Here is a 26,025-nt window from a genome sequence, read left to right on the forward strand (position 1 = left end):
CTAGGACAAATACTCCAAACCCGGGATCATCCTAGTGAACCTTCCCTGAACCACCTTCGGTGAAATGATGCTCACTAGTGCCTTGTATAGTTGCAATGAGACTTCCCTATTTTTATACTTCAACCTTCTTGAAATAACGTCTAATGTTCCATTAACTTTCCCTATTAACCGCTATATTTGTGTGCTAGCTTTCTGTGTTTTGTGCACTAGGACCCCCAAATAAATCTCTTTATGCTATAGCTTTCTGTACTTTTCTCTCAATTTAAATAATAGTTCTTTTGTTCTTTCTTCCAAAATGAACAACTTCATATTTTCCAACAATATTCTCCATTTGCCAACTTTTTTGCCCACTTACTTAACCTCTGTACTTACCCTTTCCCTCAATGCTGTCTCTTGCTGTAATGTCCTCTCCTAAACTGCCCCTTCTACTGTCCTCCCTGCCAGATTTCCTCCACAACCTCCAAGTAGTAGCATCTGTTCTATTACATGTGGTGCAATAGGATTTGGCTTCTGGGGGGGTCCTTGCACAAAACTGATGTGGTTCCCACATGCTGCACCATTTCATGTGCCTTTTGAGACGCTGAAGAATTCAAGCTCGCTATGCCCTTTCTAGGATGTGCAGAACCACATACATTAATTCAGATGTCGTCTTACTATGGCTCCAACTTTGCAGCATGACTTCTACATCCTTTTTATTTAGTCCTTTGGGTATAAAGGCCAGCTTTCATTGATTATTTTCTGTACCTATCCATAATCTATTTAAGTGGACCGGTAAGTCTCTTTGGACATCCATTAATTCTAGATTTTCACCATTAAAAAATTACTCTGTTCTGTCTTTGCTGAGTGCAAGATAGCTGGCAATCTTTTAAGGCAATTTACTAACAACGTCAATAATGTGTCTTCATAACCTTTAACTTTCAACAACAGCGTCTAATGGGTAACTTTATCAAATATCTTCTGTTCTCTTTGTGACTGTATGGTTTCCTCTGGGAGCTCCAGCTTCTTCCACAATAGAGTGGCATGATGGCACAGCAGTGGTGTAGCTAGTAGAGACAGTGCCTTGCAGTGCCAGAGACCCCAATTTACTCCTGAACTCGGGTGCTCGTCCCACATCCCAAAGACATGCAGGTTGATAGGCCATTGTAGATTGTCCCTAGTGTGTAGATATGTTGCAGAATCTTGGTGAAGTCGATTAGAATATAGGAGAATAATAGAAAGGATTAATGTAGGATGAGTGTAAGTTGGTAGCTGATGGTCAGTGGAAATGTGGTGGACTTGAAGGCTTGTTTCCATACTATATCTCGCTATGACTCTGTGAGTTTGCTCCCACAAAATGGTGGCACAACAATTAGTGATGCTGCCTCGGAGCTCCAAGGACTTTGGTTTGATCCTGATTTGGGTACTGTTGGCGTAGAGTTTTGCACGTTCTCTCCAAGCCTGCATGGGTTTCCTCTGGGTGCTCCAATTTCCTCTCACAATGGGGTAGCACTGTGGCACTGCAGTTCATGCTGCTGCCTTTGATCCGGAGACCTGGATTCAATCCTATCCCCAGATTCAATCTATGTTGAGTTTACATATTTTCTTTGTGACCATGTGGATCTCCTCTGGGTGCTCCTGTTGTCTCCCACATCTCAAAGACATGCTGGTAGGTTGACTAACTTTAGGAAATTGTTTTTGCCATTAACCCACATTAAGAAACAATCAAATGGGAATTGAAGGACACAGGGAAATAAGGACAGGGGAATGGGACTAAATAGATAGCTCACCTGGGAGTTGGCATTCGCCCAATGGAGTCAGTGGCCACCTCTTATGTTATTATAGATATGATTAGTCACTTCTTCAAAATAAATCAATTCTTTGAGCCACCTTTTACTTGTTGCCTCACTCTGATCAGCTGAAGATATTAAAATTTTTCGATTCTCTCTATTCTTATACTCTTGTACTATCCAAAGAAAATGTGTTAAAATTATGATGGATTTTAACTTTAATATGGATTGGGACAGGCATATAGCCTATATTCATCCTGATTTTCTCTTCCTCTTCACCATTTTTCCATGGTCATATTGCTATGTTGCTGGTACTAAATTAGCTGAATCCCCATAACTGTTTCAATATGCTGTCCTGTTTCTCTTACTGTTACGCTGATGCAGATATTCAATCTGTCTGCATTAATTTATTTTTATTTAGTTATCACATAAAAGTTTTCATGGGTGGGGGGGTGGAAGTCAAATTTAGTAACAATACTAAATTAGGCGGGGTTGTGAGTAAGATGAGCAGAGGAGGATATAAGGAGATTTCAAGGTGATGCGGACAAGCTGAGTGAATGGATGTGAACAAGGCAAATGGGGAATAATGTGGAATATGTGAGGGTCTCATTTTGGGTGCATAACAGAGAAAAGCAGAGTAGATTAGAAAGATGAATGTTCTGTTGACCTTTATTGCAAGAGGGTTTGATTACACGAGTGAGGATGTGTTATTGCAATTGTATAGAATCTGAATAAGATCACACCAGGTGTACTGTGTAAAGAAAGACTGAAAAAAAGAAAGTCTACGTATTCAAGCAAAGTGCATTGCAGAGATAGTAAATGAGTTCTTGGCATCACTTTCCCTCTTGGTAAAGAGAAATGCATAGTCTCAATAAAAAGGAGATATTTGAAAGCCTGGATAACCTGAAAATAGATTAAGATGTGGTACTAAAAAGGCTGGCTTCACTAGGTCCAGATGGAATGCATTTAGGTTGTTGAGGGAAGTAAGGTAGAAATTGCAGAGGTATTAGCCATACTATTTCAATCTTCCTTAAAGACCAGGATGGTGCTAAAGGTCTTGAGAAATGCACATATTATATTCTTATTCATGAAGAGATGCAAAGATATACGCAGAACGATAGGCCAGTCTGTCTAACTCTGATGAGGAAACTGATGGAAACGATAACCAGGACAAAATTTATTTGACAAGTGTGAATTAATGAAAGAAAACTATCATGAGTTTGTTAAAGCTAAACTGCATTTAACTGCAAATTAATTAACTTGCAGATGCATGTACATTTAACTTGATTTTGAGTGTTTTAATGAGATAACAGAGAGTTGGAGGGGTAATGTGTATATGGACTTTCCAAAGGTGACAGGTAATCACATCAGTAGAATTTAAGCCCATGGAGTAAACACAATATGGATACGAAACTTGATAGGAAAAATGAAGAGTGATAAACAGTTGTTCTTCAGACTGGAGGGAGGTATATGATGGTGTTCCCCCGTGCTGATGACATGAGCTTGGTGTATAAAATATAATTTCAAAATTTGAGATGACACAAAAATTAGATTGTATTGAAAATAGTGAAGAGCAATGTGACATAGCAGAATAATTTAATGGAGGAAAATGTGAAGTGATAACTTTTAATAGGAAGAACTAGGAGGGTTAACATAATCTAAAGGCTGAAAGGTTGCATGAATAGAGAGACCTGGATATGTATGTGCACAAACTTTGGCCAGTATCAGGACAAATCAAGAAAGCAATTTAAAAAAAAATTGTAAGGAATTTTTGGCTTTAAAAACAGACATGTGAAGTACAAAAACAATTTATTTAAATCATGTCCTGGCCACAACGAGAAGACCTGGGTCCAGTTCTGGGTACTGCATTATAGAAGGATATGAAAGCCCTAGAGTGGGTGGAAAAAAGATCTACCAGAATAGTTGTAGGAATGTAGCATTTTAAATAGATTAGGGAAGATTGGGAAGAGATTTGATAGAGGTGTTCAAGATCATGAAAAGTCTAGACAGAGTAAATAAAATGAAACACTTTCCCTAGATGCAGCAGATGAGAACCTAAGGGCATGGATTTAACATGATTAGCGAAGAGTGAAAGGAAATATAAGGAAAAGTTTTTACCAAGCAGTGATTATACAATCTGGATTGCACTATTTGAAAGAGTGGTGGAAGTAGATTCATTTGTGGCTTTAAAATGGATATTAGAGTGTTTGAGGGAAAAATAAAACAAGTGCTTGGCTAAGGTGAAAGAACTTTGAAAAGGACTAAATGACTTATGGCTATTAAAAAGCTGACTTGGCCTGGACGGGCTAAAGACTACCTAATTTTGCTGTATTGGTTCTATGCTAAGGGAGCCATACATAAAATGTAAATTCTGTTTTCTCCACAAGTGCTGACTGTTTCAAGTATTCCCAGCATGTTATCTTTCAGATTTCCTGGTATCAATAGCTTGTCCTTTTTGTTAAGTGATTTTATTAATGCATAATACAGGCATGAAAATCTGGGGAAGAATGTGCTTGATTATTGAAAAGTCAGTGACTATTTATAATTATCATATTTTAGTTCAGGTTGGTCAAACTAATGGTCATTTTTAAACCCATCTAAAATGGAATGCATGTTTTAATATTTTAAAAGCTCAGACTGATGTAGCCTTGTGCATTATTGATAGAGTTTGCTATTTTACAGCCACATTTCTGGAAAACTGCTGAGATTGAGAACTTGGGATCAGCAACCAAAAAGAGATATTTGGAAAATATTAGAGGAACATATATATTTAGGAGAATGTTACTAGTGTTCTTTCAAGCACAAGTCTCCCATTTTTATCTTTTGTTTTTCTGAGTATTCTTAATTGATGCATATTTGCAGGTAGATAGAAGGCCTTATAGAGAGTTCAATTGATCTATGAAAGTATTTTAAACTCCATTAATGTTATGAATATCCTGATCTTTTTAGTATAGATTATAGTATAGATGAAGTACTCCAAATCTACCTTAAATGATGGCTTGCCAAATTAAAATACTTTGTCATGATCATCTCCAGAATTACACTGGCAAAGAAAGAATGTATGTGTTTCCAGTCATTGGAGCCTTGTAGAAACTAAATTGGTTCCTGAGTTTTCTATACAGCACTGATTGTATGTCTATTGTAATTTTGGTTGTAAATCACTTTGAGGCATTGAAGATTTGTTAAGCAACTGTACAAAACATGTTCTTTTTCTACTTGCATAATTCTGGAGGTGAACACAACAAAGCATCTTAATTTGACTAACTACCATTTAAGGTAGATCTGAAGAATTTTACAATCTGAGTTTTACTCACTTTAAAGTACATAAAACAGCAAATTAAAATGTATAATTATATCAAAGTAGAATTGAAAAGTTGGCAGATAAAATGTTAAATATTTTTTAAAGGGGAAATTTAAAGCAAGCACAATTTCAAAAAACTCTGGATAATAATTGTTTGGAATAATCTGCCAGATAAGGCAATAGAGATTCATTTACTGAGGTTTTTGCCAGAATAAAACAAGATATCACAGGAAGTGGGTTAATGTACTAAAAAAAAGAATTCCTCTGGATTCACTGTAGGTTGTTGAGGGAAGTAAGGATGGAAATTGAACCTAGATTGCATTTATTCAGCACTTCTCTCAATCTCAAGGTATCTGAAAGGCCTCTATAAAGACTTTGAAGGTTTGTTAAGCTACAGTCACTATTGATGCAGGAAGCAAAATCACCTTTTTGCATGCAGCAAACTCTCAGAAAGGAATCTAATGAAGAGCAGATATTCTGTTTTTTTAATCAATTGAGCTACTGGAGTTGCTCCTCTTTGAAGTAGTACAATGGGATATTTTCTATTCCACAGTTGTATCTTCTATGTGTATTTTTGCCTTTTCATCCCTGGAATGGTGCAGCAGGCAGTAATGCTGCCTCACAGCTCCATTGATCCATATTTGTCATTGGCCTCCAGTGCTGTCTGTGTGGAACTTACCCGGAAGCTCCAGTTTCCTGCCACATTCCAAAGGCTTGCTGGTTGATAAGTTAATGAGCTTCTGTAAATTACCCTCTGTAGGTGGGTGATAAAGAATCAGGGTGGAAGTAATAGGCATCTGAGAGAGAATAGGTTGCATGGAAATAAATGGGGGATGGGATTGATGGGGTTGCTCTGAGAGCTGATATAGACTCAATGGGCCAAGTGGCCTCCTTTGTTGTAAGAAAATGTGAAATGAAATATGATTGGAGCCATGGAATGAAATGAATATTTGTTCCACATCATGCACATCATACTGTTCCAAAAAAAATCTAGAGGAAGAAAATTACAGACACTATTTAAAAAAAAATTCTTGTCTACAATGATTTGATGTACTATTTCAGCAGACGTACTAGTAATTTGAAATCAAGATTGTTTATTTAAATTAGCAAACACACTTTGAAACTAAATGATTAGTAATTCACATGCACTCCCATGCACAATCTCATGCGCACAAACACGCAAACACAGGGAAGCTACTGTGGCGACTCACCGTCCGGTCAGGCGAACCGGCTCGGCAGTCGGGTCGCGCAGCATCAGAGCGACGAGGCCCAAGATGGCAGCGGGCCTCGTCTTTCCCGAGCGACGGGGAGAACCTGCACGCGGGAAAGTCTTGATGACGTAGTACTTACGTCATTGCCGGTTGCTTTGGGCGGGAACAGTCTCCCTTAAGGGGCCCGCGCAAGGCGGGAAAATAAACCACTTCTTGTTCGACAATCCTCCGACTAGCATCTTGTTTTATTTCGCGGTAGCAACCGCTACACTACCAACATTAAGATTGTGGAAAATGACTAATTGAGCTTGCAGATACCCATTCCCATGTATTTGAGAATACTAATTACCTGATAGGATTCCTCATCAATAACACTAGGTCCAGTTGATTTGTTTGTTTCACAGATTGAGCACCTTGAATACATCCTTTAAAGCTGGTAATGAAGATAATTGTAATATCTTAATGAAGATTAGCCAGCCAGAAACAGAAAATCCCATCATTATTAATTTGGTACGGCACTGAGTATGACATTGTTATAAATGAAGGTATTTAATCAGAATAAATCAATGTAAAGTTTTGGATTGGGTGAGAACACATTGTAGGGGATTTCCTTGGGTAAGACTGTTCAAGACATCAAGTTCACTTTGAGAACTTTTTTAATTCTATTCTTTTTTAATTCATTTCTTTTATAGTTCACTGCAATCTGTTGTGTTACTGGTCCTTTCCTAGTGTAACAGCTAATTAAAACATGTAGGTGAGCTGATTACAATTGGAAGGCAAAGGTTTAGTTCAAGAGCTGCGCTGCTCAGCTTTGGGGCATCCTAGGCTTGGCCTGAGTGTTGTTCAGAGAAGTCACATGCGCTCTTGCTCCATTATTGTTTAATGCCTGTGAGACTGCACTTATAATACACAGTACAAATACTTGAGATTAGCATTTACTGTGCACATTGCATAGGCATTTATGAGGTTTGAATGGAAAGTGGCCTTCAGGTAAAAAAAATCAGCCAAGTTCCAACTGAATTACCAAGAGGAACCAAGGAGCCAAATGGCATATACCTTAAATTGCTGTTGTTATGTAGGTTCCTCACATGACAATAAAAGGTAGAATGTTCCAATAGTTAGTCCCATAAACAACAAAGGAAAGACAATAAACTTCTGGATATTATGTGACTTACAGGGGAACTTAAAGATTTTGGCATTCCCATATATTGCTATCCTTGTCCTAGGTGGTAGATGGGGAAGGTTTGTTTGTTTCTTAAGAGGCCTTGATGAGTAGATGGTATAGGTTACAGCCAAGGTGCATTAGTGGTGGAGACGGTGAATGTTCTAGGTGGTGGATGGAGTGCCAAACAGGCCAATTGCTTTGTCCTAGATGAGATCAAGTATTTGAAATATTTTCACCTAGAGAGCTTAGCTTGTATGCCTGGAGTTATATTCAGTACTTTTATAACCGATAAATTATTCAAAGAAATGAGGAGAAAGCATGTTTTTAATAACCTTACCATTTGTTTTGCCTGGATCATTTGCAGCAGTATCCTGGAGATCAATTACTGGTAAATCCAAATAATCCTACAGGTAACACTCGTCTATACAGAACTACCAATTATACACCTCCCATTTTCTTAAAAGCCCCGTGAGATTAAGTGCCAGGAAAAAACTTTAAAAATGGCTTGATTTGTGGTGAGTTGAATTTCATCGCCTGATCATCATGCTGGGTATTTGTTCTAATATTTATTTCCTGAAGCTCCTGTCTATATGGAAGGAAATGCTAGATATTCTATTAAAGACAATCCTTCCCAGATACAGTGTATCTGCAGTACTCACTTCATCACAAAGCTATCTATTCAGTCCTATCCCACAACTTTTTCCATGGAGCTGTCTGTATTTTTATTGTTAGATCTTTTATCTAATCAGATGCCAGGATTTTGATTAGATTTCCTTTATCCTTCTTTGCAGTAATAAAGTCTCTGTTTTAAAGTCTATTTGAAGCCTTTCCTCTCATTCCTAGTGTCAGCCTAACAGATATATTGTATTATTACCATAGACTTATCTTTCCTATAATTGATGCTCACTACCCCAATTGCAGTTTAGCCAATATCAGTTACGGTACATTTCTTCTTTACTTTTGTATTCATTTCCATTTATAAAAGCCTAAATCCATGTTGTCTTGTTTAATTGGCAACTGAAATCTTGTCTTTAAGATCTGTTTTCTTCTACTCTGAATGTTCAATCATATTTTGTCAATTCCATTCCTCTTTTTTTTCTACTGCGTGCTACGTTTGACCATATTTTTGCCCAATTTCCTAACCTGTAATATTTCTTTACATTCTTTTAGTTCAAAATGCCCCAGAATTACTGTCGTCAGCTATTTTTGATAGGCCCATTCAGGCTCTGAAAACAACTCTAGCTTGAGTTTTATCTTCTTGGAACTATTATGTGCCAATATTTGGAAATGGTATAGACAAGGACCTTGCCAACACTTGCTAAAGAATTTTCCAATATATGAAATATCTATCCTTCAGTTTGTTGCCACCACATTATTTTTAATGCCGTGAGCTTGAAATCATTTTAACAGTTGCCTGATGTATCAATCCTGATACAGGATTCCTGGTAAAATATCTTGCTTGTCATGCATGAAATCAAGAAGGAAAAAAAAACAAATAATTGATCTGTTCTGGAAAAGGACAATTAGCAATGTAAATGATTATAAAATTAATTACCTTGTTTTCTGTTTAAATAACTGATATGGCTAATTAAGATGGCTGCCAAACCAGTATATCTGGCTTCCAGTGTTATCTTTACTGAGGAGTAACTCAGTTTAGTTAAATAATCCTTGGTACAGGGAGATTGGGGGAAAAAGTTTTATTCTTGATTGGTGTCGAGCCTATCGTGATAAGAGGGTCAGGTAAATCTCGAAATCTGCTCTCTTGCTGAAATTTGATGTCTAGTTTCAAGAGTGGGCCATTTTAACCTGACTTAAATAAAATGTAATCTCAGCTGGCATAGAAAGGCAAAGCTGCTTTATAATTGCATGTCATGAATATAGTACTTCCTGCAAATTCTGATACTGTCAGTCATGCAGCAGTAATTTTCCAGGCTATAATGCATTGGAACTATTGTATTAATGGCATGTATAAATAGAATCTATACAGCCATAAAGAGCCTTGCGCACAGAGTTAGGATCTGTTTTAAAAATGACCAAACATCCTTATCTAATTTATTTTACAAACTGGATTTCATACAATTGAACAGTAAATAGGTTGCAAATATCTTCGACCTTCACACTTAAAAAATGATTCTAGGCTTTCTGAATAGTAATCATTAATTTGCGTGAACTGGATGACCGTTGTTGTGTTTCATTGCTGCAATGCTAAGGTAAAGGTATTTAAAATTCTGCACCATTAGAGAATGCAGGAGTAGGTCACCAGGCTCTCCTTACATTTACCTTGCCATTCAGTATGATCATGGCTGATCTATACCGGCCTCAACTCCTCTTCTTGCCAGTTCCCTATTACCCTCAATTCCTCGAACCTTTATATCTCTACCTTAAAAATATCTAATGATTTGGTTTCCACTACCCTTGGGGACAGAGAATTCCAGAGGTTCAGTACTCACTGACAAAAGAAATTTCTACACACCTAAGTTTTAAATGATCACCTCTCTATTTTGTAACAATGTCCCCTTGTTCATGACTCTTCCACTGGTGAAAACATCTCAACATCTACCCTGTCAAGCCCCCTTAGGATCATGTATGTTTGTTCCAGACCACTTTAATGATTCTTCAAAAAAACCTGCATGTAGTCGATGGATCCTTTTAAGTAATACAGAGGCAGGACTTCTGCGTACATCTTAGCCCTTATTTTTCATTTAGCCCATTCTGTTATAATCAATTTCAAAGAGGAAGTTGCATAGGGATGGGTGTCACTCATGCTCTTCTGTATCTTTGGGCACACATCACACACTTGCACAGAATGTTCAACAGTTGATTTGATAATAGATTTCAATCCCATAGAACACAAAAAAAACACACTTAATCTTCATCTAAGGGATGGAAGGTGTCAGTACAGAGTGCTATCAGGTGGCACTTGCTCTTCAATTACCTGCTTACTGATGCCAAGTCTGTGATATCCCAAGACCTCTCTGTTCAATGCTTAGTCGCAGCTTTGATCCAAACTTGGACCAAGGAGCTGAATCTCAGAGGTGAGTGAGAATGACTGGTTTTGACGTAAAGGCAGCATCTCAAAGTGTAACATTAAAAAGACTGGTGAAACTGAAAATCAGTGGACATCAAGAGGAATATACTTCAGTAGTTGACATAAAACCTCACACAAAGGAAAATAGTTTATAGTTATTGGGTCAGTCCCAGGTCTGCTTCATTCTTGACCTTACTTCCATCATTGGCTCAGAAGTGGGGAAATTAGCTGATGATTTAAAAAAATGTTCAATTCTATTTGCAATTCTTCTACAAATTGTCCATGCCATCATATAGAAAGACAAAGACAACATTCAAACATGCACTGATAAGTGGTAAATTACATTGGAGACCTAAAGGTGCCTGACAGTAACCATCTCCAACAAGGTATATTCTTGCTCTCGCCAAGTCCCCCACCATCAAATTTCTGACAGGATACCATTGACCAGAAACTCAGCAGGCCCAGCAAAATAAAAACTGTGGCTACATGGTCAGGTTGAGGATTGGTATCTTGCAATGTGTAACTGATCTAACACCCAAAGCCTTTCCACCATTTATAAGTCAGAAATCTGAGCATGATGGAAATTTTTCCACTTGTTTCGACGAGTGCAGCTCCATCTCAGAAGAAGCTCAGTACCATTCAGAAGAAAGTAACATTGGCACCCAGCCACTCCACTAAACAATTGCTTCCCTCCTTCACTGCTGTGCCGTGACTGTAGTATTTACTTCATTTACAAAAAACACTGCAATTTACTTCCTGAAGCTACTCCAACAGTGCCAACCAAACCAGTGACCTCTATCACTAAGAAGAGCAAGGGCAGCAGGTACATGATAACTCTACACTGCACATTCCACTCCAAGTTGCCCACCTCCCTGATTTGGAAATATACCACAGTTCCTTCATCATTGCTGGTTCTGACTCCTGGAACTCTCTACCAGGCAGCTCTGTGGGAGGACCTTCAGCAGAAGTACTACAGCATATCAAGAAGAAATTCTCAACTCCCTTCTGGAGGGCATTTTGAAATGTGCAAGAAATCAAGGCCTTGCCAGCTAAAACCACACTCTGAAAAATAAATTTTAAAAGTGCACTGTGCTTGATTTTCTAGGCCATTGCTCATTGCACAGTTCCCCTACTTGTAACACACTTTTCCTTTAAAATAGGTCATTTGTTGCTTTGTGCATGTTGTACTTTCATTGGTTTTTATGACAGGCTTAAATTATTTTCAGGTCTCTTATGGAAGGTAAGACTGTGTGTTTTAGGCAAGAAATAATAGCTTCTGAACTACAGGAAAGTGTTCAACTCTCATTTGTCTTGTGAATATTACTACTACACTTTAAGTCATGTACTTCACTTGGAAAATAGTGCATTGAGTTTATTATGCTTGTGCATGCATAATTAACTGAGAGTATTTAGTAACTAGAGCAACATTTTGCTATTGATTCTGAGGTTTCAGCACGTTTCAAGGGACAAATATTCTTACTTTAATTACCTATTCATGTTGCTGTTGTTGTTGTTATGTCAATGCTAATGATAATCTGCTCCTGGGCGCTTCTCCCATCACTTGAAAGGAAGTTTGGTTGATGGATGTGAAGTTGCACATTGTGAGCAACATGAATCTTTAAAAAAGAAATAAGCAGCATTGTATAACATAGTGGTTGTGATTAAAGTCAGAACATAAGCAGTGAAAACTTACTGAATATTCCTCCTTATATCCTCCAGTTATTCATACACTATTTTAAATACTGAAATTTTTGTAAGTTGGTGCATTTATCGAATGAGAAATGTCTTGATTTATATTGGGCTACTTGCCAGGGAGAAATCTTGCAAATAGCTCAACATTCAAAAGTACATGAATCAGCAAGCTAGAAAATTGCTTTACAAAATGCAATGTCAGCAAGGTTATAGTGAAATTGTTACTAAATTGGTATCTCTGAGACTGCCAATGGATAGCTGCTACAGGAAACGTGAGATTAATGTTTAGGTACATTAGGAATATTCTTCAGAAGAAACTGAGGCACATTGTGAGGAAAGTAAGGGGAACTTTCTTGTTTCTAATTATGTTGGGGCCAACTCTGTGTGTGTTGGAAGGGAAAATTCATCTTTGGTTGCTAATTCTAAGTGCATCCAAGCACGTATCAGCTGCCAGTTGTATTTATCTACACATTTGATTCCATTTTTGCAGCAGCTGATACATCCACATGCTCTTAGCTCTAGGGAATTTTTACTCTGGGTGGCTGAAATTTTCATTCTCCAGCATTAACCTGTCTTTGCATTAAAGTGTTAAAAAAAACACATCAATTATTTTACATACACAGCAAATTGATGAAATAGATTTCCTGAATTTTTTTAATTTGTGTGATTTTGTTTCCAAGCTAGTGTTGGAGTGATTGGCCTTGACTTACTAGGGGAAATTACATCTCAGAATACTTGATTGATGCAGTGGCCTTCAAGGCCAAATTATGCTCTTCATGCACACTATATATACACACACATATTTTTTTGCCCCTGGTTCACTTCCTGGACTCTGCTCAGCTGGGCCCAAAAGTAGATTGCTGTAATCGAACCCTCTGCATCACTTTCCAGCTATCCAATGTGGATGTCAGGTGAGGGTCAGACTCACTTGTGAAGCTGTCATAGACAAATAACTCATGTCATTACTCAGTTTTCAGGTTAATGCATCTACAGTTACTATTTGGTCAAATATTTTAATGGCACCACCCTTGAAACCATATCACAATAAAAGCCTATGACTAGAATTCCAATGTACCCATTACAGTGTACCACAATGGTGCAGGTGCTGGTCTCCAGTCTCAGTTTTTGGTTATTGGTCCACTACCTAAAACTTCAGTTTCACTCAAGGCCCAAAATCACAGACCAATTGGGAGTGGGAGGGCATTGGAATCTTTGGTTTTTAGGGTGGATTATTGGGATGTTTTCAGGATCTGGAGCAGGGAGATAGTAGATTGTTTGTGAGAGATGAAGGCTGATCAGGTACATGCTAACAGATTGCTTGAAGGGGGTAAATGGAATTGGGAAGATGGAAGCTGGCAGATTGCTTGGGGATTAAGGGGGAATGGAGCAATGTGCTGTGTATCTGGAGGCCAGCAGCATTAATGGAATTGGATGATTTTCAGACCGTCACTACGAGAGTGTCATGAGAGGTCAAGTGGTCAGGCATGTGGGAAACATGGTCAGAATGGAAGCCTGGAAATTGGCTGGTGTAGGGTGGGTTGTTTTGATGTGGGAGAAAGCTCCAATAAGTAGGTAATGTCTACCTTATCAATTTTTTTACCAATTTAATGGAGTTCTATTAAGTACTAATGTATGCTGTGGATAAAGGGGAACAGGTAGATGTACTATACTTAGATTTCGAAAAGCATTTGATAAGGTGCCACAACAAAGCTTGTTGCTGAAAATAAGACCTCATGAAGTAGGAGATAATGTATTGGTGTGGATAGAAGATTGGGTGGCTAATAGGAAATGAAGAATGAGCATAAATGGGTCTTTTTGTGGTTGGCAAGATGTAAGAAGTGGTGTGCCTTAAAAAATATGTTTATTACAAGGGGAATTGAATACAAAAGCAAAGAAGTTATGCTTTGGTTACATAGGACATTGGTGAGATCACACCTGAGGCTGGGTACAGTATTGGTCTCCTTATTTATAGAAGCATTAAGGCATTGGATGCAGTTCAGAGAAGATTTACTAGATTGGTTCCTGGAATGGGCAATTTGTCTTCAGTATTAGCTGGAGTTTGGAAGGGTGTGAGGAGACTTGATTGAAAACTAAAAGATCCTGATGACATGGAGAGAATATTTCAGTTGTTGAAGATCTAGAACTATTGGTCAATTTAAGATAAAGATGTGACACAGTTTTTCTTTGAGAGCCATCAGTCTTTAGAACTCTGCTTCCACCATCCTTTGAGAAACTGTTTTTTGATGGATGGGTGGATGGGTGAAAGATACATTCTTGATAAGCAAATGGGTGAAAGATAACTGGGGCTTGGCAGTAATGCGGTTATGGTCAGATCAGCCATGATCTTATTGAATGGCAGAGCAGGCCTGAGGGCCTGTGTGGCCTTCTCCTGCACTTAATTGATTTGTACCTGCTAGGCCTCCCAGTTTGTTCCTGTGATATGATGACCATGTTGTCCAAGTGTGCACAGTACTGGGCTCCCCAGGACACAGAAATGTGTAATTTCCTGCAGTGCTGAACAATGGTATTATCCTGTGCTGCTCCAGTGCAGAAATTGCATTGGTTCACAGGGGTGACTGACATCAGGAAGTGCCTGGCCTAATTTTTGAGTGGTACAAAATGACCTGGGAATGATTGTCATTGTGGTTCGCTGAAAATAAATTCTATTTTGTATTTAAAATAATTCATCTTAAGTATTTTTAGGTTCAAAACCACTTGGGAATAAGGTGAATAAAAGAGGAGAGAAAAGGGAATTAAAGCAGTGATACTAAGATGGAAGTAAATCTAAAAAAAATAACCTCCTTATCCAAATAAGCAATAAAATGTATTTAACCTCACTTTCTTCTTTTTCCACAGGGCAGAAATTGTATTGGGGAACATTATCAAGAAGAAAGGATGGAGGTAATCTTACAGTTGTTAGCTTGAAGTTTTGAGAATAGTTTGGAGATTATCCACAAATAATTCTATGGCATTACTGTGCAGCTTAACATTTAAGACTTGCATCGCTAATCTCACATGTTTCTCTAAGGTTATCGTTTATGACAGAAATGACCCTTTTTTTTAAACCAAACTGACATTGGAAAATTGGAAAAAGGAAGCCAAGTTAAAAATTGTTTCCTTAGCACTGCTATTTGTTTATGTAATTAGAGAATAACTCATCAATGCCATAACAAAGTTAATTGACATTTCATAACAATAGAAAAAGCTGTCACTGAATTGATCATGTTGTACAGGTAGTTCTGGTATAACGCATGTTTTCATAATGTGAATTGGTTATAAAGCAATTGATAGATTAGGGAACACTATTTGCATTATGCAGGCCACATTGGTTATGGTGTGGTCGCGGTTGAGAAAACCTGTTTAAATCTGTGCTTTGAAGGCATCTGCTACTATAATGCGACTTTCTAAAACACAACGTTTCTTAGGAACGTAACTAGCGCTTTATAGCAGAACTACCAGTATTGAATGTGTGCTCTATGTGAAAGTTTTAAGCCTTTAACTTCTCTTGTAGAATGCACATCAACAATGTTTTCATCTAGTAATAGATTAGGAAAAAAACAGAAGTGGAAGCATATCTCCATTGACGGATCAGCTCTACCTTCCACCATTCTCACCATGTGCTTTAAACCCTTTGCGCCTTGGAAACCTGCCCTCTTATTACTCAGCTTCATTGCATCTGTGATGAAGATAATTATATGTATTATGTCACCACATAATGCAAATTCTTTTTTTAACCTTGGACCATTGCTTCCTTTCAAGCATTGCCTGTTTATTTTTTAGTCAGGGACATTAGTGACATTGGCAAGGCTAGAATTTATTACTAATTTCTCTGGAAAGGCAGTGATAAGCAACCTTCTTGAACTGCTTAGAAGAGGTCACAGGTTTGAGAGGTGCTGTTGTGGTGGCCTAGGCAAGATACTAAAAGCAGTACCACAGTGCTAACGTGTGGTGGGGGAATAAATGTTTAGAGTAGCAGGTGGAGTGCAAATCAATTTGGCTTCTTTATCGTGGATGGTGCAAAGTTCCTTGAGCTTTATTGGAGTTGCACTCATCCAGGCATCTGGAGAATATTCCATCACATCCCTGGTATGTCTTGTGTATGCTAGAAAGCATTTAAGTTTCAGGAGGTGAGCCACTCTCCAAAGTACGCCCAACCTATGACACTGTCTTGCAACTGCAATATTTGTGTGGCTGATCCAGTTGAATTTCCAGTCATTGGTGGGAGTGCAGGATGTTGTCCAGTCAAGGGTAGCTCGTTAGACTTACTCTTGTTTGAAATGCACATTGTCTGGCATGTGAATGGTGCTTGAATGACTAGGTTTAACTGCATGCAAGCACAGACTCTCCTTTTCTGAGGAGTTGTGAATGGAACTGAATATTGTGCAATCATCAGCAAATGCCCCCTCATCTGACCCTAAGGTGAAACAAAGGTCATTAATAAAGCAGCTTTTGGTGTTTGGGCTAGGATAGTGGCTTGAGGAAGACACATAGAAATGTCCTGGTGCTAGAATGATTGGAATCCAACAATCACAACCATCTTCCTTTGGGCGAGGTACAACTCCAATCATTTGAGTGTATTCCCTTTGATGCCCATTGAATTCATTACCAGAACTCCAGAACTCATCGAATGCTGCCATGATGTCAGGGTCAGCCACTCTCATCTCACTTCTGCAATTCAGTTTTTTAGTCGAGGGCTGTAATGAGATCAGGAGCTGAAAGGTTCTGGTGAAAACCCAAACTGGATTTAGGTTATTTATTGAGTAAATCCCATTTGATAGCAAAATTGATGGCACCTTCCATCATTCTGCTGATGATTATGATGCATGTCCAGGGAACCATAGATTCAGAACAAGCCAGGGATCACCTGCAACTAGTCTTCACTGTTGGGACCTTTGTAGTGGTCCTTTTTATAGATGTGGCAGAAGACAATGTCAAATAGTATCTCAGATTACCTGAGTTAAACCCAAATGTCCTTTGCTGTATTGTTTGAACATTCCCATTGTATTAGCTTTGCAACACTGTACATAAAGCTTCAAATGTCAAATCGATTAAACCATTTGTCAACATGTTCTTTTCTCTTTGCAGACGTTCCAGCCTTGTCATCACAACCAAAATTTTCTGGGGTGGAAAGTATGTAACTAGTTATTTATGTATGCTTTAATGATTAAAATTGTTGTCTTTGAATAAATGCAATTAATAAGCTACCCAATGTTTATTTGGTAAGTAAACTTTAACTAATACTGTTCTTTTGCAGGGCGGAGACTGAGAGAGGACTCTCCAGAAAGCACATTATAGAAGGTAGCGTGTCATGCTGGTTAAAAGAAAATGCTGCTGTTGATAATTGGTTAAGTGTCCTCTTATGGAACAGTTATTTAAGGAAAACATGTTAAGAGTTTTTATGATAACATTATCAACCCTATTAACATCAAGAGTGGCAGATAGAAACTGGAATCTGCTTTAAGCAGAAATCCCATGTTCCAAACCAGGGAAAAGTGAAAAAGACTAAGGAGATGGTCATCATTTGCAAGGTCAACATTCATGCACATGCCTAATTGCTCTTGAAAAGGTGGTTCTGAGCTCTCTTCTTGAACTGTTGCAATTGTTCTATTGAAAATACATTCCTGTAATGCTATTGGGTAGAGAGTTCCAGAATTTAGATACAGTGAAATGAAGAATGGCAATTGTATTTTCAAGTCTTGATGGGGTGTGAATTGGAGGACAGCCTGCAGGTGGTGGTGTTTCCTTGTATCTGCTTTCCTTGTCATCCTCTGTGGTAGAGTTACAGGTTTGGGAGGTGCAGTCAGAATAGCCCACCTGAATAAGTGCAGTGTATTTTGCAGATGGTGTACAGTGCAACCAGTAAAGGAAGGAGTGAATGCTTCAGGTGGTTGATAGAGTGCCAGTCAAGTGGGTTGGTTTGTTCTGAGTGGATGAGCTTCTAGTTTTGTATCCGTCTGGCCAGCTGGAGAGCGTTCCATACATCTCTTGACTTTTGCTCTGTAGAATTATGTAAAGGCTTTGGGGGAATCAGACAGTGAATCACTCTCCACAGGATGCCAAGACTCTGATTTGATCTTGTAGTTACAACTCTTATGCAGCTGATCAAATTAAGTTTCTGATCAATGGTGATCCCCCCAGGTAGGGAAACTTGGGCATGGTAATGCCAAAGAATATCAAGGTGAATGGCTTGACTGTCATAGGTGAGTTAACATAAATCTGCATTGAACTCGAATATAGATGGCTAGACTCATTGAGGAGATGCTATTATATATCTAAACAGAAAACTGATTTCATCTTGTGCTATGCTGAATAAATGATGCTGACTTGCCTTCAGTCAACGAAAGATGAAGCTTTTGGTACAAGCATCATGATATTAACCCATTTCTACAAGCATAAAACATCCCTATCTTAAATTTCCTCATAGAAGTGAATTATAACATAGTTGATTTATTCTTGTTGTACAGCAGTTATCAATTTATTCTGCCAATTACACTACATTCTGAGCATGATAAGGCTCTGTAGTTTTGTTAATCCCATCTGTTTTTAATGGATATTTGTTTCTGCATTGGCAGGACTGAAAGCTTCCCTTGAGCGGCTACAGTTAGAATACGTGGATGTGGTATTTGCAAATAGGCCAGACCCAAACACACCCATGGAAGGTGAGTCGCATTATATAAGTAAAGGTATAACAACAACTTTTAATCTGTAGATTTTGAAAATGCACTCACTTTCTCTTCCTTTTCACACTCTACGTCAATGAGAAACTCTTACAGTAAAGGTTCAAGAAACATAGACTGGCATCTTCACAGCAATGACAGACTATTTACTGATGATTAAGCTGAAGTTATCTTTATATTAGCAAAATAATTATAGGGTCTCTGATCATTTAGTACAGAAATACAAATGTTGAGGATCATTCATTAGTGCAGATTATCTGTCTTACATGGGATTGATTTTCAATACCTATGCCCAAGTTTTCTTTTTTTCCGCTATCTTTTAAAGAATATATTCTTGTAATAATACAGTACCACAGATAGCAGCCAAATATCTAGTCCATAAGCTCTGTGTTTGAGGGGACATCTCAGTAGTGTTCCTACGTTTCTCTGTACACTAGCCTAATGTGGCTGGGTCTGATTTGTAAAACCCAACTACTGGCCTATCTGAGATCAGCTAAATCGGTAGAGAGCAGAAATTAAACCAAAAATCTTCTGGTCTTTATAGCTTATTGGTCATTCTAGATTCCAAACCTTTGATACGGTATATTTGTTAGAAACGTACAAGTGAAGTTTGAGGTGCATGTTCCATTTAACTGACATCTTAGTCACAGTGGGCTGAAGGGCCTGCTTCTATGCTGTACACCTCTATGACTCTATAACTCGCATACTAGACAATTCACTGGAGTGCCAAGAAATAGCATGAATGGACATGTGTAAATTCCATTCCAGAATTGATTTTAGTCATTTTGTTATGGGAGCATCCATACTCTTGTTCCATCATAGACAGGAAGAGAATTTATCACTGGATTATTGCTATGTACCACCTTGCAGATTTGGACAGAAATTGCACAACAGAACTATTCACTGCATTTAAAGGTCCAAGAGATCTGTTTTGGGAACAACATCAACAAGAAAAAATTGAGAACAGGGCTATTTTTGAGTTATTAAGGTATCAGTATTTATTTTCAATGGAAAATATTTTTAATTGGATGATTGGGTCTGGTGGTACTCTGTCTGATGTTTTGCTGCATGAGAGGGACGAGCACAATACCAGACTATTCTGCAACCAGTAAATCCCTATTCTACCACCCATTGATTTTTCGTTTATACAATCCAGGTTAATGTGTTAATGGATGCATCTGGAAATAAGTACTGAGTAGGACTTCAGGTGATAGAGGCAAAGTGAACATGAGATCATTTTTAAGTGCAGTAGAAGAGCTTGGGAAAGCCTGAAAGTGGAATGTTCGGACATCCTTGCTGCAGTTCTTAGATAAAGTGTGTACCAACTTCTTATTGGATACATCTACTTATGAAATTTTCTAATGTCAGGTGGTTTAAGGGGAGATGTGGTGGAAAATATACAGGATATAATTTCCATGAGGAGAAGGTTAGAATATTGGAGTGGGAGAGGGGTAGGATGGTATACTGGGAGAGGTAGCAGCTTGAGGATGGCAAGGTCAACATTATTTCCATTTCAAATTGCCCTTGAAAGGGTGGTGATTTGCCTCCTGGAACTGCGACAGTCCTTCATATAAAGGTGCTCCCACTGTGCTGGTGGGAAGAGAGTTCTAAGAATTAGACTCGGCAACAGTGAAGGAATGCTGATGTGCAACTTGGAAAGGAATCTGCAGAATGCTGGAGCTTGTTCTCCTTGGTGACTGCAAATTTGGGAGCTGCTGTTAGAGCAGCTGTAGGGAATAACAGCCGTGCATTTTGTGGGGATTGCCCACTGCAGCCGTACTGTGCCAGCAGTGAAAGAGTTGAATGCTTAGATTGGTAGATACAGTGTCAGTCAACAATGGTGTTTTGTCCTGGATGGTGTTGAGGTTCTTGAGTATTGATGCAGCTGCACTCATGTAGGCAAGTGGAAAGTATTACATCACATTCCTAACTTGTGTCTTGTAAATGGTGAAACTAATTGGCTTGTAATTGCATCTTTGTTCAAAGAGCTTTGGAATGGTTAGTTTTGAAAATATTCTGGTGCAATGTAGGGTGTTCTTGGGATGATGAATTGGAAGATCATTGGTCTAAATCTCTGTGCTTTCCACATATGTCATTCTTGACCGAGGGAATGTTTGTCATTAGGATTGAAGTGGAAAATATTCTACTTGCCAGAACCAATACCATTTAGGTGAGCACAGAATTTATAAAACAAAATGATAAATATTATCTCAGAAGTCCATTATGACTTTAGAATAATATGTTATTGAATTCCTTAATCTATTGCACTCTTAGTACAGTGATATTCTAAAGAACCACTGTTTTTGTTTGATGTGACAAAGCCTATGACAGTGCCACTTATGTGCAACATCATCACTAGATAAAATGACAGGACCATTTTTCTCCTCCTGCCAACAGCAACTGCTCTTTAGGAAAAGTTCCTGTTAAAGCTTCACTTCATCCAGCTATGTTTAAGTTATTTGAGGTATGATTTCTGGAACCAGGTCTGATACCTTTGAACCTCTTTTCCCTTTACTAACGTGTTAACCAAAAAGAAAAGCTTTGCTGATCTCAGCTGGGTTAGTAGTGGATAAGGGATAGTACAATCAACCAGCATTCCCATTCCTGGTGACAGAAGCTGAAAATTAAATGAGGATACAATCTTATTTGGTTATGATACTTTACATAGTTGAATAGCCTATTATCAGCTAGGCTATTGAGTTTTTGTGCATGGATACAGAGAGGTTAACAACTGTGGAATTTACCCCAAGATGGAGTCAACATCTTTGCAAGAGAAGGAAAATAAAGGAAAATTGGGGTGGCCAGAATAAGATATCTTTGAGTCTTCATACCAGCTCTGCAGCTCCAATCAGTGATGATTTACTTGGAGTTTTGAAACATGCCTTCTACTTTGCAATGTCTTCATTCTCCCCTCCTCCTCCACATTTTCCTCTGCCCCATCTTGTGTATAAAGATGGGCAGGATGTTCACCCTGAAACTCATGTATAGGGGATCACATTGGTGGTATGAAATTAATTTCCATCCCTCATTAACTATTAACTCTGGATGATCAATTGCCCTGTCATTATTCCAGATTTCCAGTAGCTCTATTGAAAGTAGCTGAAATGTGTTTGGTAGACATTTTGCAGATTGTTTTTGTTCTTTTGTTTCTACATATAATCAGATATAGAATATACATAAAGGAATTATGTTGCATAGGATGACTTTTGTAATACTGTATAACAACATGTTAACAAACTGCTAATACATTTTTAAATTGTCAGATTTGGAGAATTATTATAGTGAAAGTCCTTCACAGTTCAGTACAGAAATGCTCTTATTCAAACCAATCTGATAATGGTAGAGTTGATTGCTGGTAGTACTATTGTGGCATCACCATTAGTCTACAACAACTGGTTTATAAAACAATGTCCCTTTTGTCACCCTACATGAACTGTGAATGTGTCTGCTGGTTGAATGGATTAAACCAACTTTCAACAGGTGCCTGTCTAAAATTCAAATTTAAGGCTGTAATCTTAACTTCCCTCATGTAAAACTTGAAGTGGAATTACATCTGTATCATTTAATCATTGGCAGGCAAATTCATGGGTGTGAAAATGCAATTTGGTGTGGAATTTTGATTGCATGCCACCAGGACACATGATTTTGCACCAGAATGCAAGCAATTCATTTGTAAGATGTCTTGTACATTTTATAATAAGAATTGGCTGGATGTGTGTTTCATGTCACTTTGTTTTTGTGTCTTCATACACTTTACTCGGGTGATTGTAATATAAGGACATAATATGGAAGTAATATAAAGATTCACAGACTAAGTAACAGTCTGAGAAGAACTTCAAGTGATCATAATCCTCTGTATACCTGCTATTGATTAGAAAAGGGCTAACCCCAATCTTGAGAGGAGATCCCACAATGATTGGGAATGGGCATCTATACAAGTATTTTACAGGGTGTCAATCAGGTCTTTGGAACTGAAGCTCTGATCGTGGATTGTCTGGAGCAAGGTTTGAGTCCTGTACCAATTTCAGAGGTGTAAATGCTTAGCTGACAAACAACCATTCTTTCCTGAAAAGTGAGCATGATTTTTACTAACATCAGCTGTTCAGTGTTATCAACCAGCTTAAAGCATTTTTGTACTGAAAAGCTTCTTGTCAAATAATTAGAACTGATTGCCTCATTACAGCAGTTCAGCAACTCAGAATGTCATGTCTCCAGATATAGTCAATGTTTGAAGAGACAAACATTTGAAAAACAAAGACTTGGTTTTGCTTGGCTGGCTTGGCTAGATGTTTTTCATAATTTTGGTTCCCACGATATAAAAACTTTGCAAACCCAAATGCATTTTTTGGCATCCTAGTAACAGCTGTGAATGTCACATGTGTGACAAGTCACAAGCAGTTTTTATTTGCAGTTTTAGATTTTCACCATTTTTAGTAATTCTATTGAATCCTTTTTTTTGTATTTCTTGCCACTATAATTTTTTTCTCAACTCTCTTGAAAACCATTAGACATTATACTTTGAGATACATGCTTCCCTTGAATGCAAAACATTAAGAACTCCTGCTTGGAAAAAGTAGCATTGAGTTTTATATATCCAAACTCTAGTCTATGCTGAGTTAGCTGATATCGAATTCAGCTTAAAAAATCATAAAAACAGTTGAATAAACTACAGAAGAGACAATCAAATACATTCACTCTCATTCCAGGAGAATTAAATCAGGAGCAGGCACCTTGAATGAACTCTTCAACTAAAGGAGATAATTGATCAACCTTATCTGTGTGGCTCACCTGCTCACTCGATAAACTTATTGAACCATTAGGGAGCTAACTGAGATATTTCCTTGGATGCTTTTGTGTTTGTATTGCGCTGTTTGAAGCAACAAACTTAGTTCCTGCCTCCACCCCCATATTTGATTTTTGCACAATGGCTCTCCTATCCAAGTTTGGGAAGTGTGGTACTTTGCATGGACATTGGAGGGAATGAACACCAAGCAAAGGTTCATAAAAGTATCTGAAGATGTAGATTTAAGCAGATTTTTGAAAGGAAAAGAAATAGAGAGGTTATGAGAGAAGCAGAGAAGTTCACACTGCAGATGTCTGATTGCTGAAGGCTCTCTGCATTGGTGGAGAGAAAGGTACAAAGTCCAGAGGCAGAAAGACATAAATTAGGATGTTGCTTATTTTGGTGATATTTAATTGTTTGACAATCTAAATTTGTAGCTGATGTTTTACTTGCTGCCACTCCTACCATATTAATCATCTATTTCATGGTACATTTGCTCTTCCAGTTAATTTTGTCAAGTACGTTGATTGGTACTACATTTAAAATTTAATCTATGTAGGTAAACAAAAGGGATACTGTCTTTTAAACAGCATTTTTGTACCTCAACTGATAATGCTCTGTTTTTATTTTTACTCATACTATATTTAAACTTTTACAAGTTGAATGTATTTTATGACATGTGTTTCTAATAAAGGCAATCATTTCACAAGGCTACTGTTTTCTGAGCTGGGAAGTCATGTGTATATGTATGTATATGTAGAATTTAATCTTGCCTCTCCCATGCCCTAAATTCTGCAATGTAATGTGCCTTCAGCTATAAACTCTGGTTTTTTTTTAAATCTTTTTTTATTACCAGGGGATCCATTTAGTTCTTCAAAGTCAAGAACATTCATCATTGAAGGTACACAGTACCCAAGAAATGAGTATTAATACTTAGCTGTTCCGAGGCATTTTATGGGACAGATTGTTCGTTCACTCTGCTCCTACTTCCTCCCTTTCACCCAGAGAAGTAACCTCCCCATAAAATGCAACTTACCTGACTTAAAAACATCTTGCAAGTAAACAAAAATGATTCTGTCCTACCCTTTTTGCTTCTTATTTTTGAACATGTTTCTTCCTTTTTGAACGCCTCTATCACATTCCTAAACCATGCATGTTGTACAAATGCCAATCCATTAGGGTTTAGCACCTTGAATTTCTGTTAACTACATGCTTTCAGGTTTGCCAGCATTCATTTTGAATTCCTCTCATTCTGTGAACAGTAGTGCTGTGTATGGTAATGTTATGTAGATAGAATTAACATACTCTTAGAAATTTATGTGCTTCCTTTGTTTTACACAAGTCTTGTTTCTGATTTTGTTTGAAATTAAATTGAAAATCTCACGGCACCTTTAGTGAGTGTTTGCTTTGGCTGATTTTTTTTTAATTAAGTGTTTGCGAGATGTTAGAATTCATTTTACTTCTTAACATTGTGATCTTTGTTCCCCTCATTAACTTGCTCCTTAAGTTTTTTGTTATACTTATGAGGAATGTGTAACATGCAGGCTGTGACAACTTTTAGTCTGCAACAATACATTGCTAAAATGAATCCCCGTGAAAAGCAGCAGGCAGCCTTGCCATTTCCCTTTGCTAAATGGCACACGTCTGCTGAGTAGAATGGGGATCAAGGAAGCTGTTGCAGTTGTTTCTAAACTTGGGTAAGTATGAAACTACTAAACTGAAACCTGTTCTTCTGGTCACTTTGATTAAGCAGCAGGAAGTTTAGTTTATCCAAGTCATTTACTACCTCATGTTTTTGGTCATGCTAACACTACCTTGTAAACTAATTGCCTCAAAAAGGTTATGCATTACTAATATGCAGCTCTTAGATGGTGCTAGTGCATTGATTCAAAAAATAATTAAATATTTATGCTTGAAGTGAGCACATGGATCCCTACTCACCCTCCCACTTCTCCATGTCCTGCTTCTTCAGGAAATCTGATGGTGATTTTTGTGAAGTTTTTACCATTGGATTATATCAAATAGTCTTGAGTAAAATGTAAGTGCTGCAAAATGACCAAGTACCCAGTAAATATGAAGCCAACAACCAGATTAACCGCTTTACCAGCCTGCAATCATCTGCTGGTATGATTGATATGGTAGGAGCAATGGAATCCTCTCAAGAGCAATTGTCAAATAAGTGAAATGTGGTTCATTAGAAGGAGTGGGGTCATTAATACTGAATACAAAAAAGAAATGTTTGTTCAGCACTAATTACTGGCTGTTTGAAGCAGCTAACAATGTTTTTACTATTCCAGTTGAAGTGTTAACTATATTCCTAGAGACATCTAGTGTCACCAAATAATCTTATCCCAACTCCAGAAGAAGTTTTGTAGGCATGATCAAATCCACGTAGAAATAAA

The 26,025-nt window shown here is 37.9% G+C and overlaps 1 protein-coding gene across 11 annotated transcripts in view; it reads left to right on the forward strand.

Moving 5' to 3' along the window:
- Positions 1 to 26,025, forward strand: part of kcnab2a (potassium voltage-gated channel subfamily A regulatory beta subunit 2a) — a 279,869-nt gene that overhangs the window by 223,515 nt on the left and 30,329 nt on the right. For 9 of the 11 annotated variants that reach the window (XM_052039399.1, XM_052039396.1, XM_052039405.1 and 6 more), the window contains 5 exons: positions 15,020 to 15,064; positions 17,249 to 17,293; positions 17,418 to 17,461; positions 18,736 to 18,822; positions 24,480 to 24,524. In XM_052039399.1, coding sequence (XP_051895359.1) covers positions 15,020 to 15,064; positions 17,249 to 17,293; positions 17,418 to 17,461; positions 18,736 to 18,822; positions 24,480 to 24,524 — 266 coding nt within the window. The remainder of the gene's footprint in view (positions 1 to 15,019; positions 15,065 to 17,248; positions 17,294 to 17,417; positions 17,462 to 18,735; positions 18,823 to 24,479; positions 24,525 to 26,025) is intronic. The other 2 variants (XM_052039407.1, XM_052039406.1) reach the window with 1 other exon arrangement.

The sequence above is a fragment of the Pristis pectinata genome, chromosome 26, assembly GCF_009764475.1.
Source record: "Pristis pectinata isolate sPriPec2 chromosome 26, sPriPec2.1.pri, whole genome shotgun sequence".
In the NCBI taxonomy this organism is placed as follows: Eukaryota; Metazoa; Chordata; class Chondrichthyes; order Rhinopristiformes; family Pristidae; genus Pristis; species Pristis pectinata.